This window comes from Hemiscyllium ocellatum, chromosome 45 (assembly GCF_020745735.1).
Source record: "Hemiscyllium ocellatum isolate sHemOce1 chromosome 45, sHemOce1.pat.X.cur, whole genome shotgun sequence".
Taxonomy (NCBI): Eukaryota; Metazoa; Chordata; class Chondrichthyes; order Orectolobiformes; family Hemiscylliidae; genus Hemiscyllium; species Hemiscyllium ocellatum.
In genome coordinates, this window is record NC_083445.1 from 21,320,695 (window position 1) to 21,344,737 (window position 24,043).

The following is a 24,043-nucleotide window of genomic DNA, read 5'->3' on the forward strand; positions in this document are numbered from 1 at the left end:
AGAAATTTAGCCATTGTATAATTAGCACATCTCTCACCATCAGAATCTGCTTCATGTAGAATTCAGTCACATAGTCATACTGAGTTTTTGTTTTGGACACAGCAAGAGTTGAAAATTAGTGCATTGATGAACAGTTTGTTTCACCCAGAAATAAACAAAATAGGCCCTGTTTTTCCGCTGGCCAGACAATTATTATTCTGACATGGATGGGAGTTATGCTTGGGGAACCTGTGGAATCCCACTGTGCCAGATTCCAAAGGAATTGCCCAGGAAATTGAAGAATTTTGCTGGGTAATCTGTCTACACTGGGACCTTTCCTAAAGTCTCCATTTAAATCAGAGAATTCAGGTCCGGAAAAGCTATGTTATTATCTAGCCTAACTGCTGAGTAAATATTCAACTAACCCCATACAGGGCTCAGACACACCCAACTCCATGTTGACCAGACCAATTACACCATCCAGACTCTGACCCGACACCTGCCTGAGTTTCTCATTGAAACACTAGATTCTGAGGTAGCTTGCAATAGTGAATGCTGTAATTGTGATGTATTCTGAAAAGCACACAATCCCATTTCACTGTCAGATTGTGTTACAAGAAGAAACACTTTTTGTTGAAGCATATTTTGTGAATCCTTTTGCTGTATCTGAATGAACTGTGTAATTCATGTTGAAACGTGATGCAAAAGAATGAGATTGTGAGATACCACGTTTGGTGCTCCCCTCTCAAAAATAAGCTCATTCTAGTACCCACGTTTCTCTCTTTAACTGATCCGTAGAATAAAACGGAAAATTACCTGACTATAAACCTCGCAAGATATCCTTCAAGATGGGTTAGTTCAGCGCACACATTCACTGGCAAGATACCAAGCAACACTTTGGTGATGAGTAAAACGATGTTAGTTTTAATCCAACTTTTAACCTAATTTTAATCAAGATCTTGATTTGTAAGCTATGCGACTGTGCAGACCTGAGGTGATAACGCAGAAAGGAATGGCATGCACTTATGGTAATGCCTTATCACATCTCTCCAATTGTTCAAAAGCACTGCATGAACAAAAACTTGATTCCAAGATTTTTTTTTCTTCAGTTTTTCATAAGGTACAGGGCGGCACGGTGGCACAGTGGTTAGCACTGCAGCCTCACAGCGCCTGAAGACCCGGGTTCAATTCCCGGCTCAGGCGACTGACTGTGTGGAGTTTGCACGTTCTCCCCGTGTCTGCGTGGGTTTCCTCCGGGTGCTCCGGTTTCCTCCCACAGTCCAAAGATGTGCGGGTCAGGTGAATTGGCCATGCTAAATTGCCCGTAGTGTTAGGTAAGGGGTAATGTAGGGGTATGGGTGGGTTTCGCTTCGGCGGGTCGGTGTGGACTTGTTGGGCCGAAGGGCCTGTTTCCACACTGTAAGTCTAATCTAAAAAAATTACTGGCAATTTGTTGCCTATTCCAAATCATGTCCTTATGATTCACAAGGTCACTTTAAAGTCAGCATCATTGTGAGTCGTGTAGCCTTGACTTGGTAAACAAGGCAGATTACCTTTCCTGAAGGACTTTACTGAACCTCATGGGTTTTAGAGCAATTGATGGTCACCATCACTGAGATTAGCTTTTGAAATGCAGGTAATGCTGTTACATTGGTAAGTTTCATTTTCAGCAAGGTATCCATTTTCAACAGCAATATTTCTATAATGTCTTTTTAACATCGTAACATGATCTAGGTGCTTCACTGGTACTATCAAATATAATTTGTAACCAAACCCTAGAAGGAGTTATTAGGGAAGGGAACAGCTACTGCGGGTCCTTGATAAGTATATACCTATTACGCAGGGAGGTAGTTGTCGAGAGAGGGAGCCATGGTTTACGAAAGAAGCTGAAGCTCTTGTCAAGAGGAAGAAGAAGGCTTATGTGAGGATGAAGCGTGAAAGCTCAGTTAGGGGGCTTGAAAGTTATAAGTTAACCAGAGAAGATCTAAAGAGAGGACTAAGAAGAGCCAGGAAGTTGTTGGTGGATAGGATCAAGGAAAACCGGGTGTCCGGTTTCTTCCCACAGTCCAAAGATGTGCAGATCAGGTGGATTGGCCATGCTAAATTGTCCGTAGTGTTAGGTAAAGGGGTAAATGTAGGGGAATGGGTGGGTTGCGCTTCGGCGTGTCGGTGTGGACTTGTTGGGACTGTTTCCACACTGTAAGTAATCTAATCTAATCTAATCTAAAAAAAATACCCATAGGTCTTCTATAGGTATATCAGGAATAAAAGATTGGCGAGGGTAAGATTAGGGCCAATCAAAGATAGTAGCGGGAAGTTGAGTGTGGAATCTGAGGACACAGGGGAAGTGCTTATTGAATATTTTTTGTCAGTTGTTGTGGTTCTGTTCGCCGAGCTGGAAGTTTTTGCTGCAAACGTTTCTTTCCCTGGCTAGGGAACATCATCAGTGCTATTGGAGCCTCCTGTGAAGCGCTGCTTTGATGTTTCTTCCGGTATTTATAGTGGTTTGTTCTTGCCGCTTCTGGGTGTCAGTTTCAGCTGTAGTAGTTTGTATGTGGGGTCCAGGTCGATGTGTCTGTTGATGGATGTTCTTGCCGCTTCCGAGTGTCAGTTTCAGCCTAAGTGGTTTGTATATGGGGTCCAGGTCCATGTGTCTGTTAATGGAGTTTGTGGATGAATGCCATGCCTCTAGGAATTCCCTGGCTGTTCTCTGTCTGGCTTGTCCTATGATGGTAGTGTTTTCCCAGTCAAATTCATGTTCCTGGTTGTCTGAGTGTATGGCTACTAGGGATAGCTGGTCGTGTCGTTTTGTGGCTAGCTGATGTTCATGGAAAAGTGCAATGTTAGTGAGAATACAGAGATACAGGGTGCTAGATTAGATGGGATTGTGGTTGACAAAGAGAAAGTTTTAGCAATTTTGGAAGACCTGAAAATAGATAACACTCCTGGGCCAGATGGTAAGGCTGCACCTGGAATATTGCATACAGTTCTGGTCACCATATTATAGGGAGGATGTGGAAGTTTTGGAAAGGGTTCAGAGGAGATTTACTAGGATGTTGCCTGGTATGCAAGGAAGGTTTTCTGAGAAAAGGTTCAGGGAACTGAGCCTGTTTTCATTGGAGAGAATAAGGTTTGAGAGGTGGCTTAATACAGACGCATAAGATAATCAGAGGGTTAGATAGGGTGACAGAGCCTTTTTCCTTGGATGGTGAAGGCTAACACGAGGGGACATAGCTTTAAATTGAGGGATGATAGATTTAGGACAGACATGAAGGGTAGGTTCTTTACTCAGAGAGTAGTAGGGGTGTGGAACACACTGCTTGCAACAGCAGTAGACTTGCCGACATTAAGGGCATTTAAATAGGCATTGGACTTAGATTATGGATAATAATGGAGTGCTGTAGGTTAGATGGGCATCAGATCAATTTCACAGGTCAGCACAACATCAAGAGCTGAAGGTCCTGTACTACGCTGTCATGTTCTATGATTTTAGCTCAAAACAGCAGGAAAAACAGTCAGTGTGAATGAAGATAAGAAATAACAGGAACCACAATACACTGATGGAACTGTTGTATAGTAACCAAACTGTTGGTTAGAGCATTAATCAATAAATTAGAAGAGCTTGTGACAAAAGCAGTGTAATAATTGTGCAGGACTTGAATTGTGCAGGACAAACCCAATTGGCAAACGTAGTTTATTTAACAAGGGGTCAGAAAGCATGAAACTAAGGCCATTTAGTTTAATATCTATCATAGGGAAAATGGTTGGAGCTGTTATTATAAGATATAAGAGGGAATTTGGATATGCTCAATGTCATCAGGCAGTTTGAAAATGGTTTTGTCAAAGGGAAACCATGTTTAATTAATTTATTGAATTTCTTTGAATGAATAACTACTGGTAAACCAGTGGATGTATTGTATTTAGATTTCCAGAAGGCATTTGATCAGGTTATTGTAAAAATACAGGTTCAGATGTGGGGTAACCTATTAGCATGGGTTGATGACATGCTTGCTAACAAAAAGCAATCTAGTCTTTTTCAAGCTGGCAGGGTGTCACAATTGTTATGACATTGGGGTTGCTACTGAGGCCTGAACTCTTTCCAGTTTATCTAAATGATTTGGATGAGGTATTAAAGGTATGGTAGCTAAATTTGCTGATGAACAAGATAATTAGGAAAGAGAATTATGAAGAGGACAAAAGGACCTTACAAAGGAATATGTTAATTCCTTTGGCAAAGGTCTGGCAAATGGAGCACAGCATAGGAAAGTAGGAAATTGTCCATTTTGGCATAAAGAATAAAAACGTGTTTTACCTAAGTGTTGAGAGGTTACAGAGACAGATGAATGTCCCAGCGAATGTATCACAGAGGGTTAGTATGTAGGTACAGCAAGTAATCAGGAAAGCTAATAAAATGTTATGTTATATTATGAGAGGAAATGAATGCAAGAGTGGGGAGGTTATGCATCACTTATACAGAACATTGGTAATACTGCATCTGGAATATTGTGTACAGTGATGGTCACCATACTTGGAGAAGGATGTTAGTGCATTGTAAGCACAGAGCAGTTATGAGGAAAGGCTAGACAGGTCAGGCTTATATTCTCCAGAGTTTAGAAGAATCAGGAGTGACTTAATTAAACATGTAAGATCCTAAGAGAACTTGACCCAGGTGGATGATAAAAGGATGCTTCCTCTTGTGGAATAATCTAGAACAAGAGGTCATCATTTAAAATCACGGCTGTGCCAACAGACGTGGAAACTTATTTTTCTCAGAAGGTTGTGAGTCTTTAGATTTCTCTTCCTCAAAGGCAATGGATGTAGGATCTTTAAATATTTTTTTAAGGCAGAGAGAAATGATTGATTAAAAAGGAGATGAAAATTATTGGCAGAGAGAAATATTTGATTAAAAAGGAAATGAAAAATTATTTGGAAATGAAGGAATGCAAAGTTTACGTTCAAGTAAGATCAGCCATGATCTTGGCAAAAATGAGGACTGCAGATGCTGGAAACCAGAGTTTAGATCAGAGTGGGGCTGGAAAAGCACAGCAGGTCAGGCAGCATCCGAGGAGCAGGAAAATCGACGTTTCGGGCAAAAGCCCTTCATCAGGAATGAAGGCAGGGAGACTCCAGGGTGGATAGGTAAGTGTGTGTGTTGCAGGGGGTGGGGGGGAGGAATGCGGCAGCTGGGGAGATCAGGCATGATCTTATTGAATGGCAGAACAGTCTTGAAGGAGTGAGTGGCCTGCTGTTGTTCCTTGTGCACATGTTTGTAGTTTGGAGGGCAAGTTTGTAGAATGCATTTGAAGCAATTTCCTAAAATAGCATGTCACAGAATCAACTAGGAAAGAGGCTAAGTTTGGATTTGCTTTGTGTAATGAGACAGGATTAATCTCATGGTAAAGCATCACATGGGGGAGAATGATCACAGTATGATAGAATTTCATTCTGAATTTGGAGAAACTTGCAGAAGTAGTGTATTACACGTAAAGGTGATTAACTTGCTGCACATAACTGCATAATTGTTATTTAGAACATAGAATTTTCTCACTGAATGACAAGATTCTGAGATGGCTTGACATGGTGAATGTTGAAAGGCCTTACCCATACATGAAGATTCTAGAACAATGGGCATGCAGTCACCATTTCAAACTGAGCTGAAGAGGACTCTCCTCACTTGGAGCATTTGTATCCCATTTGGATGCTTCATCATTTAGGTGTTCAAGGCGAAGGTTGATCGGGTTTTTTTTGTGTTTGAGAGAAACATGAATCACATGGAAAATTGGAATTAAAGCTGAAAATGTGTTGCTGGAAAAGCGCAGCAGGTCAGGCAGCATCCAAAGAGCAGGAGAATCGACGTTTTGGGCATGAGCCCTTCTTCAGGAAGGCCCTGAAGAGAAGGGCTCATGCCCGAAACGTCGATTCTCCTGCTCTTTGGATGCTGCCTGACCTGCTGCGCTTTTCCAGCAACACATTTTCAGCTCTGATCTCCAGCATCTGCAGTCCTCACTTTCTCCTCAAATTGGAATTAAAGTAAGGTTCAGATCATCTGATTAGATTAGATTACTTACAGTGTGGAAACAGGCCCTTCGGCCCAACAAGTCCACACCGACCCTCCAAAGAGCAACCCACCCAGACCCATTCCCCTACATTTACTCCTTCACCTAACACTATGGCAATTTAGCATGGCCAATTTACCTAACCTGCACATTTTTGGACTGTGGGAGGAAACCCACGCAGACACAGGGAGAATGTGCAAACTCCACAGACAGTTGCCTGAGGTGGGAATTGAACCCAGGTCTCTGACGCTGTGAGGCAGCAGTGCCATCATGCCGCCCACTGACCAGAGATTTGGTCAAAGATGTAGACCTTAATGATCCTCCTAAAGGAAGGGAAATAGACAGAAAGGTTCAAGAACAAAGTTCCAGAGCTTAGAATCTAGAAAGATGAACATAATGGAGGAAAAAATTGGCAGGAGTAGCCATTGATGCTAGAACTGGGATTGAGAAGTTGGTCGATATTAGTGAGTCGGAGGGTTTCATTGGGATATCAGTCTGAAAAAGACTAGAGAGGAAGGCAAGGACAAGGTTACTGAAAATTGCAGGAAATTAATTTGCCAATTATGCTATAGATTCTGCAAAATGTTTGTTAATGACTTGTATGATGTAAACTGTAGGATATTTCAATATTACTTATTGTAAGTTTGGGTTTCTGGTTTTTGATATGCCAGAGAAAAATTTCATAACATTACCTGTGCTTAAAAATAGATTGGGCAGAGCTTATTGAATTTGGTGCATTGCCGCACATTTGATAGCTGCTGAGCTTTGTATGGAACAACATTCAGTAGTCAAATTTCCACACCCTGCTATAGCATCTCATGACCAGAAGCAGTGAGTTATTTTTGGAGAGCTTATTATTATTCAAAGTTTGGGAGAAGATTTGTAGCTCGGGTGCTCGTTGTTGTGGTTCTGTTCGCCGAGCTGGGAATTTGTGTTGCAAACGTTTCGTCCTCTGTCTAGGTGACATCCTCAGTGCTTGGGAGCCTCCTGTGAAGCACTTCTGTGATCTTTCCTCCGGCATTTGTAGTGGTTTGAATCTGCCACTTCCGGTTGTCAGTTCCAGCTGTCCGCTGCAGTGGTCAGTATATTGGGTCCAGATCGATGTGCTTATTGATTGAATCTGTGGATAAGTGCCATGCCTCTAGGAATTCCCTGGCTGTTCTCTGTTTGGCTTGCCCTATAATAGTAGTGTTGTCCCAGTCGAATTCATGTTGCTTGTCATCTGCGTGTGTGGCTACTAAGGATAGCAGGTCGTGTCGTTTCATGGCTAGTTGGTGTTCATGGATGCGGATCGTTAGCTGTCTTCCTGTTTGTCCTATGAAGTGTTTTGTGCAGTCCTTGCATGGGATTTTGTACACTGCATTGGTTTTGCTCATGCTGTTCAGAGGGTCAATGCAGACCCAATGGGCTGAACGGTTTCTTTACTACAGGCATTCTGTTTTATGATTCTATGAACTGTTCTACCTGAAACTCAGTCATCAAAGAATCTCGCAGAAGAATCATCTCTGAAGATGTGAAACATCAACATTGACTCATGAGAGACCCTGGCTTGTGAAGGTTCAGTCTAGAAAGCACTGACCATATGTTGATCAACTTAGGAGTCAGGAGCATGCAGAGGTGAAATGAAAGCATCAGAGGGAGTCCCCAAGCGCCCAAACGTTAAATCTAGCCAGCCATCAAAGCACCACATGTGTCAAAGTTTGCAGATCCCACAGTGGCCTTTTCTCAGCATCCCTCGAAACAGACCAGAAGAAGAAAATTTTGCATCTTAAATTTTGCATCTTAGCTAAAGATGACTGCACTGAGGAAGTTGTTTGTATGTATTTCCAGATAAAATAAGTTAGGTTAAAAGTGGAAAAATCGCACATTATTCATGTGTTCTCCAGGTAAGTCTCATTCATTGAGTAACACTAGGAGTTTGAAATGGTATGACGGCAGTGTAATCCAGAACCACAAGTTAATGCTCTTGATCCATGCTTTTGAATCTTACCATTGCAGGTGTAAAATTTGAATTAATTAAAAAGTTGGCTGACTGACAACCATACAATTGTTGTCAATTGTGGTTAAAAACCTGTCGGTTTTACTTATGTCTTTACTGGAGGGAAATTTGCTATCCTTACCTGGTCCGACCCATTTGTGACTGCCAGCAATGTAGTTGACTCTTAACTGACTCTGAGCAATTGGGAATGGGAAGTAAAAGCTTGCCTGGTCAGTGATGCAGTCATCCCATGCAAACAAAGTTGAGAGTTTAATGAGGCCCCAATCATGGTATTAACACAGTGTAACTTAAGCATTATGAATTCTGGTGCAGTACCTGCTGTGTTAGATTGAACGTCTTATTTTAGAATCATAATGAGTGGGCTGTGTATGAACCGACAACCTTGTCCATTTCAGAGAACATGCTAAACCCAAACTGAAGGTGGTTTGTCTCTTCAGCTGCCAAAGAATGCTAGAATATTCCATTCCCTGGCTTTGTCCAACAGTGAAGATCATGAAGGGTACATACAAGCATGACATTTAGGAGCAAGAATAGACCGTGCAGTCTCTCAAGCCTGTGTGACCATTTGACAGGTATGGCTGATCTGGTTCTAGCCTCAACTCCACTTTCCTGCAAAATCCTGATACCTTTCTCTTCCTTTGTTGGTTAAGACTCAATGTAACTTAGTCTTACAAATGACTTGCCTTCGCTGCTGTCAGATGAAGAGTTCCAAAAATTCCCAATCCTCTGAGAGAAAAGATTTCTCCTCTGCTCTGCTTAAATGGGAGACACCCTTCTTCTACTGTCTCCCACAAGGGGAAATGATTGTGTCAAATCCCATCAGGATCTTGCACATAGTGCTGAACATTCCCATTTCATCCCCAAACGTTTCTAACTGCCATCATTAATTTTATAACCTGGCAAAACTCAGACGCACCCCTAATTGGTTAGGTTGGAGAAGGTGGGTGCCATTCCAGTTCAGAAAGTGAGGGTTAATGGTTAAAATCAGATGTTAGGGTCCCATTTGTTGTCTCTGTGATCTGCCAGATGTGCCTTTGGGAGATGAATACGTGCAGATGGATGCCCAGAATTTCTTTGCAGGGAAAACATTCCGATTGGCTATGTTTTGCTGGATGGTGCAGTTAGTACCTTGGGGTTGAGGGGCATGGTCATGATGATTAGAAAGCAGCTGTTCCTCTTAGTCAAAGGGTCAAATACAAAGGGATATCATTTTAAAGTGAAAGATAGGGGGTTTAGACGGGATTTGAGGAAGAATATTTGAACACAAAGAATGATGAGGAACTGGAATGCACTGCCTGTGAGAATGGTTTAGACAGGAAACCTCACAAACTGCTTGGATGAGCACTTGAAGTCATAACATTCAAAGCTAGTATATTTTTGGTGGTACAGACTCAATGAGTTGAAGTGCCTCTTCTGAACTGTTTGATTCTAGAAGTATATCCTAAGGCATAGAGTGAGATATTGAGCAGCGCTGTGTTGTCTGATCTATTGCCCTAATGATGCTGTGTTGCCTATCTGAGTGATTACAACAAAGTATTAAGAGGAACTTTTAACAACGTCACAGATTCCTGGTTTAATAGGCAAAGAGGTGGATTGTGATACCCAGAACACTGTCCCATGTTAAAATGAATAATATTCAGTCACCATAACAAAATAAATAAATCTTTAAATGGCCAAATATGTTCCCTGCAAAACGCAATAGAACCATAGAATATAGGAGCAGGCATAGGCCATTTGGACTTTGAACCTGCTCTGCCATTCAGTATGGTCATGGCTGAACATTCAACTGAGTAACCTGTTCTGCCTTCTCCTCATATCCTTTTATCCCTTTAGCCCGAAGCAAGAAACCTAATTCTTTCTTGAAACCATTCAATATTTTAGCCCCCACTGCTCTGTAACAGAGAATTCCACAGGCTCAGTACTCACTGGGTGACGGAATTTCTCCTCATTCAGTCCTAAATGGCCCACCCCATTTCTTTCAACTTCTCCTGTTTCTGGATTCAGAAAAACGAAATGCTGAAAGACAACATTTGATTTATGGAATCACTGTAAAGGGTTAGTTGTGCACAGATTTCCTTGAGCAACCGGAATCATAGAACTATGTTTTGCTTCAGTTATCTAGTCTTACATGCTGTCAGGTGGAGCTCTGCCTAAGCAGCAGTGTTGTATTTACTTCACACAGCCCACCCAACCCTGGTTACCAATCAACCAAAACACTGCCTCAGATTGTTTAATTTGGGAAGGAAATTAAAATGTATTGAGTCACATAATTCTTTAAGTGAAACATGTCGAAGATATAATAAATAAAAGGGTGTTGTCACTTGCTAATTTTATCCCTCTAAATAACTGCTCTGGTAAAGAAGAACTATAAAGTCTTCAGGGATAAGACAGGATCATCACCATCCATGGACCATGATGTTAGCTTCTGACTAAGGTTACAGGCAAGGCTTTCAAAGATTCCAGATGCAGACTTTGAACATTTTGAGAGGAATAAATAATGGAGGTAAAGCAGGTTATTAAAGTTTAATCTGCCATTTCAGGACTCTGAACTTAATAAGTCAAAGGCTTTGCAAGGAGTGATGCCAGCTGAGCTCGCTGTGCTCTGAGTGTGCACTTTGTCAAGATGTCAAAATAGAGCTGTGGTTTTTCCTGGGAGTTGTCTCTAAGGACTGCTTGAACAGTAATGATGAGCAAGTCGAACAGTAATGTTTATTTTTACCACCAGAATTATCATAGCTACAACTTATAGCTAACCTATGCTCTACAATTTGGCCATGAGACTTCTTGAGCAAATAAAAGAGAGATTTTGCAGTTTCAGCTGTATCGTAGCTTCACTCTGCCCTGAGTGGTAAAGATCAGATTAGATTCCCTACAGCGTGGAAACAGGCTCTTCGGCCCAACAAGTCCACACCGACCCTTCGAAGAGTAACCCACCCAGACCCATTTCCCTCTGACTATGGGCAATTTAGCATGGCCAATTCACCCACCCTGCACATCTTTGGACTGTGGGAGGAAACCAGAGCACCCAGAGGAAGCCCACACAGACACAGAGAGAATGTTCAAGCTCCACACAGACAGTCACCCGAGGCTGGAATCGAACCTGGGACCCTCGTGCTGTGAGGCAGCAGTGCTAACCACTGAGCCACCGTGCCGCCACTCCTGTTAGAGAGCAACATATGTTGGGGATAGGCATCCAAAAAAAGGCACTGAAACATCAACATAGAAAATAGGAGCAGGAGTAGGCCATCCAGCCCTTCAAGTCTGGTCTACCATTCAGTATGATCATGGCTGACTATTCATTATCCTGTTCTAACTTTCTCCCTTACCCTTTTATCTCTTTAGCCCTAAGAGCTATATCCAACTCCTCCTTGAAATGATCAATGTTTCAGCCTTAACCACTTTATGTGGCAGGGACTTTTGCAGGCTCCCCACTCTCTGGATGAAGAAGTGTCTCCTCATCTCAGTCCTGAATAGACTTCCCCATTTCTTTCATCTGTGACCCGTGTTCTGAGCTTCCAGGTGATTGGAAACATCCTTCCCTCATTTATCCCATTAGAATGTTATAGCTGCTCTCCTACACACACGCCCAGACATACACGCCCTAACCGATCCAGTCTCTCTTCATATGTCAGTTCCGCCAATCCAATGATCAGTCTGGAAAACTTTTCTTACACCAAGAACCGTAAAATGAACTTAGTCTTAATTTTACTTCTTTTTGTTATTATGTATGACTTCTATTATTGATGTAAGTGCCATGGTGGAGCAACTTATGAATGAGCGTAAGGTTTTATAATGTTTCACTCACCACAAGTGTTGGTGTCTATGAACATAATTTGATGGACGATGCATTGCAGTTGTATGGAATGGGAAGAATTCACAAGAGAGCCTTTTCCTGCCTATCATGGTTTATATGTTCTATGCAGTAATCCAATAGCATTGTCAGCAGAGCAGAGTGCAGATTGAGATATTGCTATGAGATGCTCCAAAAGTTAGATTCTAAAGTTGGGTCTCAGACCTGGTTCTTGTGTGTCTGTTTCTCCTGATATATTAGCACGTCTTCTGACATTCCCTGAATACTTTTTGATTACAAGGGCTAGTGCTTCAGCCATCAACTCAATCTTTGCTCTCAATCTCATTCATTGGCAAACTGTTTCCCTGAGCCTGTTTCTCTAAAAATGAGCTGTCAATCTCTGACCATCTCATAACCAGCTTACTCTAGACTAATGTGTAAATTTTATTGCTGAATGTGTCACCTACCTCTGTCAGGTCCAGATGGAGGTCAAGCATTAACAATGGAAGGAGAATGCAAAAACCTGAGCACTCTTAAGGCTGTGGCAGGGTGTGTGGATCCAGCAAATGGGCTGTTTAGTCGCCTTAGGACTTACAACCCCAGAATGGAATAAAGTGATCCTCAGTCTCAAGGCACTGACTGAGAAGAAGAAAGAACCAATTTCATCCCTGAATCTAATGTACAATTAGCAGATCCATTTGCTCTACTTCTGCTTCAGTACAGATATATAATGACTTCTGAACAGTTCTGTTTGTTACTCTGCCTCGGTCACACACTTTCTTCTTCCTCGTCCTTCATTTCTCGTGCTTTCTTTGTTTTGTGTTCACTTATTCAATCACTGCAATGCCCTCTCCATACTGCTGGTTAGAGACAAAAACAAACTGCAATCCTGGAATCCAAGGTAGACAAGCAGGAGGCTGGGAGAAAATAGCAAGCTAAGCAGTATCAGGAGGCAGAGAAGTCGACATTTCTGGTATAACACTTCTTCAGGATCGGGTTGGATGCAAGGGATGCTGCAGATAAACTGGGTGGAGAGGTGGCAGTGTGGTGAGGTGGGGATAGGTGAAGACATGCAGAAGGTAGGACCTGGTTGATCAATGGGAGGGATGAATTTGGTACGTGGCTGAGAGGAAAGGAAGGGAAGGGGAGGGACTGAGAATGGAGGTTATTTGAAATTGGAGAAGTCAATATTGAGTCCTCCAGGCTTTGGGCTGCCCAGGTGTTGTTCCTCCAGTTTTCAGTTTGATTCGTTGTGGCAATGAAGGAGGCCAAGAATGGTTATGTTGGAAAGGGAGTGGGAAGGGGAATTACAATGGACTGTGACTGGGAGGCCTGGCTGAGATGCTCAGTGAAACATTCCTTAGTTTACATTTGTCTTCCTCGATGTAGAGAAGATCACATCAGGAGCACCAGAGACGGTAAACTAGCTCGGAGGAGACCCAGGTGAACCTCTGTCTTACCTGGAAAGACTGTTTGGGGCCCTGGGTGAACGTGAGGGGGCCCCGTGCTGGCAGTTTTTGCATCTTTCATGGTAGCAAGGCAAGGTACCTGGGGCAGGGTTGGTGGGGAGAGTAGCGCAAACCAAGCTTGGTGAAGGGAACAGTTCTTGCGGAAAGCAGAGAGAGGTGGGGAGGGGAAGATGTCCTTGGGGTGAGGTCTACTTGGAATTGGCAGAAGTGTTTAAGGATGATGCTTTGGATGCGGAGACTGGTGGGATGGTAGGGGAGGACAGGGGGACTCTGTCTTTATTGCATTTAGAGGATTGGGGTTTAGAGCAGTGGAATAGGAAATGGAGGTGGTGCAGTAGAGGGCTGTCTGGATGACAGAAGGGGAAAAGCATGTTATTCAAAATAGGTGGACCTCTGGGATGCTTGGGGGTGGAATGTCTCCTTGTCTCAACAGATGCAACAGAGGTAGAAGAATTGGGAGAATGGGATGGACGATATTGGGTGGGAGGAGGTGTCATCCAGGTAGTAGTGAGAATGTATGGATTTATAGTAAATGTCCATCTGCAGACTGTCACCAGAGATGGAAATGGAGAGGTCAAGAAAGGGAAGGGAGGTGTCCAAGATGGACCAAGTAAATTTGAGGATGGAATGGAAGTTGTGGGTGAAGTTGATGAACTGTCCCAGTTCAGCATGGGTGCAGGACACTGCACCAATGCAGTCATCGATGTAACGATGGAAGAGTTGAGGCACAATGTCTGTGTATGTACTGAAGAGGGACTGTTCGATGTAGCGAACAAAGAGGCCAGCGTAGCTGAGTACCCATGGCCACCCCATGGATTTGGAGGAAATGGGAGGAGTTAAACAAATTTATTAAGGGTGAGGATTAATTTGGCAAGGTGGTGAACAGTGATTGATGGAGAGAAAGAAGCTGAGGGCCTGAAGGCAATTCCTTGTGTGATATGGACATGTATAAGGACTGCATGTCCTTCCAGGTGAGACAGAGGTTCACCTGCCTGTCCTCCAACCGAGTTTACTATATCCAGTGCTCCTGATGCGGTCTTCTCTACATCGGGAAGATCAAACATAAACTAAGAGAACATTTCACCGATCATCTCAGTCAGGCCCGCAGGGGCCGATCGGACCTCCCAGTCACCGTCCATTTTAAACTCCTTCCCACTCCCTTTCCGACATGACCATCCTTGGCCTCCTCCATTGTCACAGCGAATTGGAGGAACACTACCTCATCTTCCGCCTGGGCCGCTTGTAGCCTGGAGGACTTAACATTGATTTCTGCAATTTCAAATAACTTCCCTTCTCAGCATCTCCCCCTCCCTTCCTCTCAGCCACCTATTGGATTCATCCCTGGCATCAACCAATCAAGTTGAACTGTCTACCTTTCTTCACCTGTCCCCACCTCACCACCCCCCCCCCCCCCCCCACCCCCTTTTTCTGCAGCTCCCATTTCACCCAACCCCTAGTCCTGAAGAAGGGTTACACCTGAAATGTCAACGTCTCCACCTCCTGATGCTGCCTGACTTGCTGTGTTCTCCCAGTCTCCTGCTTGTCTAGTCTCCATAACGGCAAAAGTGAGGTCAGGCATCATCCAAAGTGCAGGGGAGTCGACATTTCAGGCAAAAGCCCTTCATCAGGAATATATCGACTCTCCTGCTCCTCAGATACTGCCTGACCTGCTGTGCTTTTCCAGTACCACACTTTAATCTCCATAATGCCAGCTCCCCTTCCTTTGAAACACATCTTAATGTCACTCCTCTAATACATTCTGAGGAAGGACCCGAAATGTTAACTCTGATTTCTCTCCACAGATTCTCCGGGTTGTTTGGGAATTGTAATGGGATGCTTTTGGGATTAATGGAATATAACTTTACCTTTTGCTTCAAAATCTTCACAGTTCCAACCTTGGTAAAATCAAATCAGACAAAATATGATCTTTCAAACCAGGTTTCAGTCTGGGATTTAGAATCCAAAGATGTGCAGGTTAGCTGAATTGGCCAAGCTAAATTGCTCATGGTGTTCAGGGTTGTGTAGGTTAGGTGCATTAGTCAGGGGTAAATGTAGAGAAATGGGGAATGGATTTGGGTGGGATACTCTTTGGAGGGTCAGTGTGGACGTGTTGGACTGAAGCACCTGTTTCCACACTGTAGAGATTCCATGATTCTATGCTGTCAGACCTACTGACTTTTTCCAGCAATTTCTATTTTGTTTCTGATTTGCAGTATCCTCATTCTTTCGGTTTTAAATGTCACTCCTCTTCGATCATGTTGTGAATTCTCCATTCCCCTTTATGTTGCCTCCTTTCTGTAAAGCATTAAAAGATGGCATCCTGCGGATGAAGTATGCAAATTGAATGGGAATGTTATAATATGCTCAGTGTAAACATATACCTGTTTGTACCCCAATAAGATCTTTGGTCCTGAATCCTGAAGAACTGTTTCATTGGGCGTTCAGTTGCTTTCGCACCAGTTTTGTAACTGGACTGTTAAGGAGAGTGGAAGCTGTTTTTTCACAGACTGAATGCCTCCAAGCACAAGCTCATTCTATATCCTATAGGAACTAAATTTCTAAACCACTCACTTTTGCCTGTAAGTACATGATTTGCCTATTTAATGAACTCAGGGCAGCTTTGGAATCAGTGTGATGGCTGCTTTCCCAGGTTTGTGTTAATTCCCAAGTGGGCGGTGTGAGATTGGTAGAGTTTTAATATCTTCTGTCGCTGTGTGCTGGGAAGTGTTTATCGAGTCAAAGCCTTTGGATGGATTTCAGTTCAAATGTTCTAATTTTAGATGCCCAATGACCTCTCTAGTGATTTGCTGTGGTTGTCACTATGATCCCCGCTGTTTTACTGAATAAACACTGCACACTGTTCAAAAGTGGCTCCTGCAGGAAGACTACATGCAGTAAGGGCAGAAACAATTCCTTTCTCATCCTTGCATATTCAGTCTGACTGCAGCATAGCTTTGCCTCAGTGATGTGCGTAAGAAAGGGGGTGGGTGTTACTTGCGTGTCTGAATGCATGCATGTCTTAACTTTAAACAAGCTAAATAAATGAAGGTCATTCTCTTTTAATTTGATTAATGTGAGGGATAATGATAAAGCAGTGATTCATTTTTCCTTCTCTGTTGGCTTGATGAAAAGTAGGAGATATTTGGGAGAGGTGACCTGATAGAGGTGTGGAAGGTAATGAGAGGCATAGATAGAGTAGGTAGATAGAGACTTTACCCCAGAGCAGAAATGGCTGTCACGAAGGGTCATAATTTTAAGGTGATTGGAGGAAAGTTTAAGGGAGATGTCAGAGGGAGGTTCTTTATGCAGAGAATGATGGGTGTGTGGAATGCACTGCCAGTGGTAGTGGTAGAGTCAGAGATATTAGGGACATTTAAGCGACTGCTGGACAAGCACATGGATGGCAATAAATTGAGAGGTGTGTAGGTTAGGTTGATCTTAGATTAAGATAAATGCTTGGCACAACATTGTGGGCTGAAGGGCCTGTACTGTGCTGTACTGTTCTATGTTCGAATTGGAAGGAAATTTATTAACCAATGTACTGGGCCACAATACAATATTTCAGCAATGGTGCCTCCTTGATGTTTCCCTTTCTTGGATGTGTTAAGAGTTTCTGACTTTTGTAAGCCTCTATTGAAAAACGATGTGATTTTTTTTCCCAGTGACTCAATTTGCCCCTTTGGCTTTGGAAATCAAAATACCTGCCACTTTATTTGCAATGATCTATGCAAAATCTCAGGATTACAGAGTTGGGGTTTTGGATCGGGTCTCAGGATCAAGGGTTACGGGGCAAAGGCAGGAGAATGGAGTTGAAGAAGATATTACCCAAAAAGGTGGAGCAGACTCAATGGGCTGAATGATCAATTCTGTTGCTATCATCTCATTGGACTCTTGTTTTTGTTCACTCTTGGGATGTGAGCTTCACTGGCTGGCCAGCATTTTATTCCCTGTCCCTAGTTGCCCTTGAGAAAGTGTTAGTGAGCTCCCTTCTTGAACCGCTGCAGCTCATTTGCTATAGATAGACCCACAATGCCCTTAGGGAGAGAATTGCAGAATTTTGACCCCATGAGAGTGAAGAAACAACAATATATTTTCAAAGCAGATTAGCAGTTGGGAGGGGAACTTGCAGGTGGTGGTGTTCCCAAGTATCTGACCCTTGTCCTTCTGGATAGAAATGGTCGTGAATTTGGGCAGTGTTTTCTAAGGATCTTTGGTGAATTTCTGCACTGAATCTTGTAGATCGAACAAACTGCACCTCCAAAACATTTGGGGTGGAGAGAGTAGATGCTTGTGGATGTGATGCCAATCAGGCTTCTTGAGTGTTGTTTGAGCTGTACCCATCCAGACAAATGGGGATATCTCATCACACACCCTGTAGGTGGTCCAGACTTTGGGGGGTCTGGAGGTTAGTTAGTTGCTGCAATATTCCTAGTTTCTGACTTGGTCTTGTAGCCACTGATTATGTGGTGAGTCCAGTTAAATTTCTGGTCATTGAATGACAAGGAGCAGTGGTTTAAATCATCTCTTATTGGAGATTATCATTGCCTAGCATTTGTTAACCCAAGCCTGGATATAGTCCCAATTTTGTTGCATTTGGACAGGAACTTCTTCAGTATCTGAGGAGTTGTGAATGTTGCTGAACATTGTGCAATTATTGGTGAATATCCTCACTTCTGACCTTATGATGAAAGGAACGTCATTGATGAAGCAGCTGAAAATAGTTGGGCGTAGGACACTACTCTAAATAACTCCTGCAGCAATGCTCAATAGGTTGGCAGTAATATCCAAATTAAATCCACTGACTCCCAAAGTTACTTGACTGTACACCTTCATAGCCTACTTCCTGTAAAAACTCTATTACAACCTCCCCGTTCCTCCATCTGTACTGATGATGTCAACTTCAACTTGGCCTCCAAAATATCCACCTCCTTCTGCAACCGAGGATTCCCTGCCACCGTGATTGACAGGGCTCTTAGCTGCATCTGACCAATCTCCCGAACTTCTACCCTAACTCCCTCTCTTCTCTCCCACAACTGCGATTGGGTCCCCCTAATCCTTACTGACCATTCCACCACCAGCATCCACATCCAAAGGATCATTAGCTGCCATTTCCATCACCTCCAGTTAGATGGCACCAACAGGCACATATTCCCCTCCCCTCCATTGTCGAACTTTCACAGGGACCATTCCATCCAGAACACCTTAGTCTACTCCTCCTCCACTCCCAACATTACCTCACATCCCCATGGCACCTTCCCATGTAATTGCAGAAAGTGTAACCCTACTCATTATTTCCTTCCTCTTTACTATCCAAGGTCCCAGATACACCTTCAGTGAAGCAGTGCTTTATCTGCACTTCACTCAGTCTAGTCAACTGCATTCACTGCTCAAAATGTGGTCTCCTCTACTTTGGGGAGACAAAATGCAAATTGGACGACCTCTGCAAAAAAAACCCTGAACTTCCAGTTGTCTGCCATTTCAACACACCACCATGTTCCCTGGTCAGCATCTTTGTCTCGGGCTTGCTGCAGTGCTCCAACCAACCTCAGTCTAGAACAACAACATCTTGTTTTCAGCTTGGGAACTGCGCAGCCTTCTGGACTTAGTATTGAATTCAACAATTTTATTGCTTGAACATCTTCTCCCATATCCTACCCCAACCCTGACACACCAGACCTTGTCATTCACAGGCGCTGCTACCTCATTAGTAACTATTCATTCTCCCAGTCTGACTCATGCCTTTGTGTGCCCAACTGTTTTCTCTCTCTGTCTCTGGGCTCCATGTCCACCTACCTTTTACTCCTTCTCCACCAACCTCATTCCTTCATTAGCATATATGCCAACCAGTCAGTTCTGAAGAAGGGTCACTGGGTCCAAAATGTTAATTCTACTTTCTCTCCACAGATACTACGAAACCTGCTGAGCTTTTCCAGCTATTTTTGTTTTTATTTACGATTTTGAGCACCTGCAGTTCTTTAGCTTTTAAAAATCGAGAGTAGACTGATGTGATGGTAATTGGCAGATTGGATTTGTTCTGTTTTTTATGTACAGGACTTACCTAGGCAACTTTCCATATTGTTAAGTAGATGCCAGTGTTGTAACTTGGCTAGCAGAGCGGCAACTTTTGAAGGACAATTCTTCACGATTACTGGAATGTTGTCAAGGCCTACAGCCTTTGCAGTATCCAGTGTCTCCTACCATTCTTTGATATCCCATGGATTAAATCAAGTTGGCTGAAGACTGTGCATCTGTGATGCTGGGAACCAGTGGAGGAGGCCAGGATGTATTTGGCACTTCTGTCTGAAGATTGCTGCAAATGCTTCAACCTTATCTTTTGCATTGATGTACTGGGCTCTTAATAACATAGCACCCACTCACCACTACATTGATTACATATTTGTTTTCTGGAATGAGACTTGAGCCAACAACCTTCTGTTGGGAAACAAAAGAGTTGTCAATGATGCTAATGGAAAATCTGCCTTGGAATAATAGCTGCTGAAAGACTTCAATTGAATGTGGAACATGGGAACACCCTCTCCTACATCTGTATCCATGGATGGATTGTAGAAACAGTTAGCTGTTACAATGCTTCATATCTCCACCTGGTGGATAGGGTGTGACATGTGTCCATATTAAAGTTAGGCATAAAGTAGCAAAACACTCATAGAGTTCATGGTGAGTTCTATTGCTCATTTTATTCCTCTTAGTGTTCCTAGTGACTTTCAAGAGGTTATTCAAAACCACACTTATCAGTTGATGATTGCCCTTGTTGTGTGGAACAAGTTATGTTGGGTTATTTTAAGTTCATTAAAAGTTGAACCAGATCCACCTGTCAAGTGTGTCTTGGCCCAGTAATCTAATTCCTGAATCCTTGCCCCCTCAAAGCATCATTTGATTGGTTTTCTGGTTTCAAACATGGAAGTCTTTGTATTGTGCTCAAATAACTTTGCATACCAGAGTTAGAGGTAGGGTGATCCATAAGTAATGAATAATGAGAAGCTTGTTTGTGCTAATCATTGTCTACCCGAATATGCCACCATGACAATCTAGCTAATTTAGAATATGCACCCCATACCATGCAATGCAGCTTACACAGCAAACTAATTGGGAGACTTTGGCAAATATGGATGAATTTCCAGATTGGATCAATCGGCTCACTAAAGAAAATCATGTAACCCTACGCATTGGATGTCGATAAACCACTGTATGACCACAAAGCATCATTGTCAGGCCTAATTATATCCTTTAACATATACATTCACATTCTGGGAGAGAACATTGAATAGCATTCAGGACAGGAAGCTCTGGCTTATTTTCTTTACCCTTATCAGAAGTGAGCTGAGAATTGTTTTTGCACTCCTTTTGTACCCAATATCAGTTAACTCATCACAGACCACATCTTTTCTGACCTAGATTAACTATCTGAACTATCAGGGCAGCTCAGCTTTTTTTTAAATCAACAATACCACCTTCCGCTTTGTAAGCAAGCTCAAAGTTTGATTCTCCTACTGAAGTAATGGCAGATGTAATGCTACTCTCATACTTTCTGATCATTTTAAAGTCCTCGTGCTGGTTACTCTTTGCGTATTTACCTTTAGCCTTTAGCTGTGATAAAGATGAGTGCCTGGGAATACCTGAATCTTCCTTTCCAAATTATGGATACAAAAGGATACAAATCTCTTATGTTTTTGTACAGTGCAACACTTTGTCAAGGTTGTTTAGCAAGTTGAATATTTATAGTTGCTGCATGCAGCTGGCAGAACCTATTGGATGTCAGTAAGCCGTGATCTTGAAGGGAGCTTCGTGGACTGCAGAAGAAATTAGTGGTCCTGTAATGAATGATAGAGTTCTGCAGACATCTAACATTTAACATGCATTTGCCTTAAGAAGAAGATTAGTGGTGCTTCTCATTACTGTTTTGTGGGACTTGGCTGCAGAACTTTCCTACTTAATGCCAGTGAATTTTTGTTTTATTTCTTTGCAATATTTATTTATCACTTTGGTTTATTGAGTATTTAATTGGCTGTACAAAATTGAAAGTTGTTATTCTTCATTCTTTATGACAAAGTTTTGTCATATAGCGTCTCAAAGCTCCCCTGTGCTGCATTACAAATCAATTTGGAACCAAATCTCAAAAAGCTGCTGTAATGTCCATTTAAGAATGCTCTATCTTGGGTTCCCTCTGTAAATCAAGGTGAGTTGTTTAGTTTAGTAAGTTGTTTTAGATACCATGATTCTATTTATAGGGGGATGCCATGAATGTGTTTCATTGGAGATTTAACTGAAATGTCTGTGTCCCCTGTGTTTGAGATACAGCTGGAGTTTGAGTGCGAACAAGTAGCCCAGAAAGGTAACAGTTTGCTTTGCAATTTGTACAATTGAATGTCCAAAATGAGAGATCCTTGGTATCCTGTTCTGATGCATCAAAAATTTAAATTATAGGCAAAGGCCAATTTGTCTTCTCCAGTAGGCAGATAGTCTTGTCTGCCCATGTCAATGACCAACATCCCAGGGACAAGGCTACACCATTTATGCCACTGGACAGGCTGTTTTGAGCATGCGTATACCCAAGGTGCAATCGGTTAGATATTAAATTGTTGTGTGATGAGGTGACTGAGTTAACTTCAGAAGGAAGCATTAAACGTTGGATGACGTTGTCACTAATGAGCGCAGTTGTCTGTTGCTAACTGAAATTTCTACAGGCTGACCTTTCAGGGTGTGGTCCTATTCCTTTTGGGATATTGTACAAAGATTCCCGAAAACATCTTAAATCCTCTTTGTAGAAGAAAAAAATAAAGTAGCTAAATGATTTCAAAAGCCAAATCGTTCATAAGTCACCATTTTTTAAGTCCAGTGTTACCCTGCTTGAGATGTTGGGTTAAGCAATGCTGCTTTGTCGAGACTGTGTCTGAGCTACTGTTCACAATGCAGTTCAGCTTGTGCTGAAATTAGATTATATCTGTGGTTTGCCAGTGGAATTGGTAAAGTATTCTGCAAATCTCCAAATTTACACCCTCCTTTGTAAACAGATGTTCCTTCATAACATAAAGTACAGGTGGGGTGGTTTCAAATTCAAAATTGTTGCTTTAGTTCAACGGCTCAGTGTATATTGGAAATTGGTATTATTAGTCATTCACACCAACGCACTGAAGCATCACCATAATCTAACACATTGTCAGGCTCTGTAACTATGACAATCTTTGCTTAACAGCAAAGCAATCTGCGTTAGGTTATGTTTAGTCAGTATTCTTGGCCTGAACCATATTGTGACGTTAAAGACAGAGACTAATTGTCAATTCTAAAATTCAAAAGCTAGCCAACCCACAATTCAATTCACTGACTTTTTAAATCCTGCATTTAAATTGTTTGTTCGACAGGCTAGAAGCTTTGTGAATTGCGATAGTTGTCCAAATGTCAGGAGTAATATATTTCTGTTCTTTTATTACAGTGAAAGATTTCTTAGAGAAAGCGAGAGAGGAGTTCTTAGAAAAATGGGAGTCCCCACCGCAGGTAAGTCATAGATTTCTTTCAAGAGAGCCTGAAATAGGTAGGTCATGTAATCCACAAATTCATTAGAGTAAAATAATCCAATTAAATTGGACTGAGATGTTTCCTGTGGGAGTGCAGCATTGATAAGGAAAAATGTGGCAGAATGTACTTGCTATACATGGCCTCTCGTCTGATCGATTGCTTCCCCTAAACGTCTGTTGGCCTGTGCTGTAATTCAACAGGAACTTAATACCATTCCCTCATGGCAGAATTTCAAAGAATTTCATCGAAGAATGTCAGTAGCCCAGAAAGTTAGCAATATTTCTGAGATGTTTGTATAATTCCAAAACTGTTGACCTAGAAATTCCTTGCACGCTGTTATTTTTTGTGAAAGTGTAACAGGATGGAACTTCGTCCACCTATCTGACCATATCCCAGAGAGAGAGCCATTTGCACAATAGGTCCAACAACCCGCATTGCACTGGAGAACTTGAAGTGATATCTTGGCCTTCTGCCATGAAATGCCTGCATGCATGGAGATGTGAACAGTATGCACTAGATACCTCAAATCTCACAAAATATCACAAGTGATGCCTCTGTAAAAACCTGCAAATTCACTTACAGGATAGGTGATCCACTATCAGTGTGTCCTCCCAGGTCAAATTCCTCATTATCAGCCAATGGTTCTGCTCAATCAGCTGCATCAAGGAGGCCAGATACAAGACTTTCAAACCAAAGTCTCTATTCTGACCTTTGACACGGCATGCGGTCACTAGCAGGACAGAGGAGACACTTCAAGGAAGTCCATGAAATCTACCTTAAAAATTCATGAACCACACCAACTTGTGGGAATCTCTTCATCAAAGACTGCAATATTTGCAAATCCAGTGTTGGACTGTTTAGTCGCCTTGGAACCACAATATCAGAGTGGAAGAAATTATATCCGATATGAAGGGCCACCTAAAAAGAAAGTAGAACATGGGTCAGTTTGATTTGAAAGTTCAAAGGAGAAAATAAGAGTCAAAGTGCTTGCTACTCCTTGGATCTTTTGCTATTCTTATGCTGGCAGTGGGCTCTTAGAGATCGATTGCTGATGGATTGTGGTAGTTTGCCCCATTTGTGCTCACTCATGGGACGTAGGTGTTGCTGACTGACCAACATTTGTTGCCAATCCCTAATGCCCATGAGAACATGGTGAGCTGCTTTCTTGAACTGCTGGACTTCATGTGCTGTAGGTTAACCCACAAGCCATTAGACAGGA

General features: G+C 42.4%; 1 protein-coding gene across 4 annotated transcripts in view; it reads left to right on the forward strand.

Moving 5' to 3' along the window:
- The window catches only part of LOC132836058 (cAMP-dependent protein kinase catalytic subunit alpha-like), a 237,741-nt gene that overhangs the window by 150,215 nt on the left and 63,483 nt on the right, over positions 1–24,043 (forward strand). For all 4 annotated transcript variants that reach the window (XM_060855299.1, XM_060855300.1, XM_060855301.1 and 1 more), the window contains exon 2: positions 22,742–22,803. In XM_060855299.1, the coding sequence (XP_060711282.1) occupies positions 22,742–22,803 (62 nt within the window). The remainder of the gene's footprint in view (positions 1–22,741; positions 22,804–24,043) is intronic.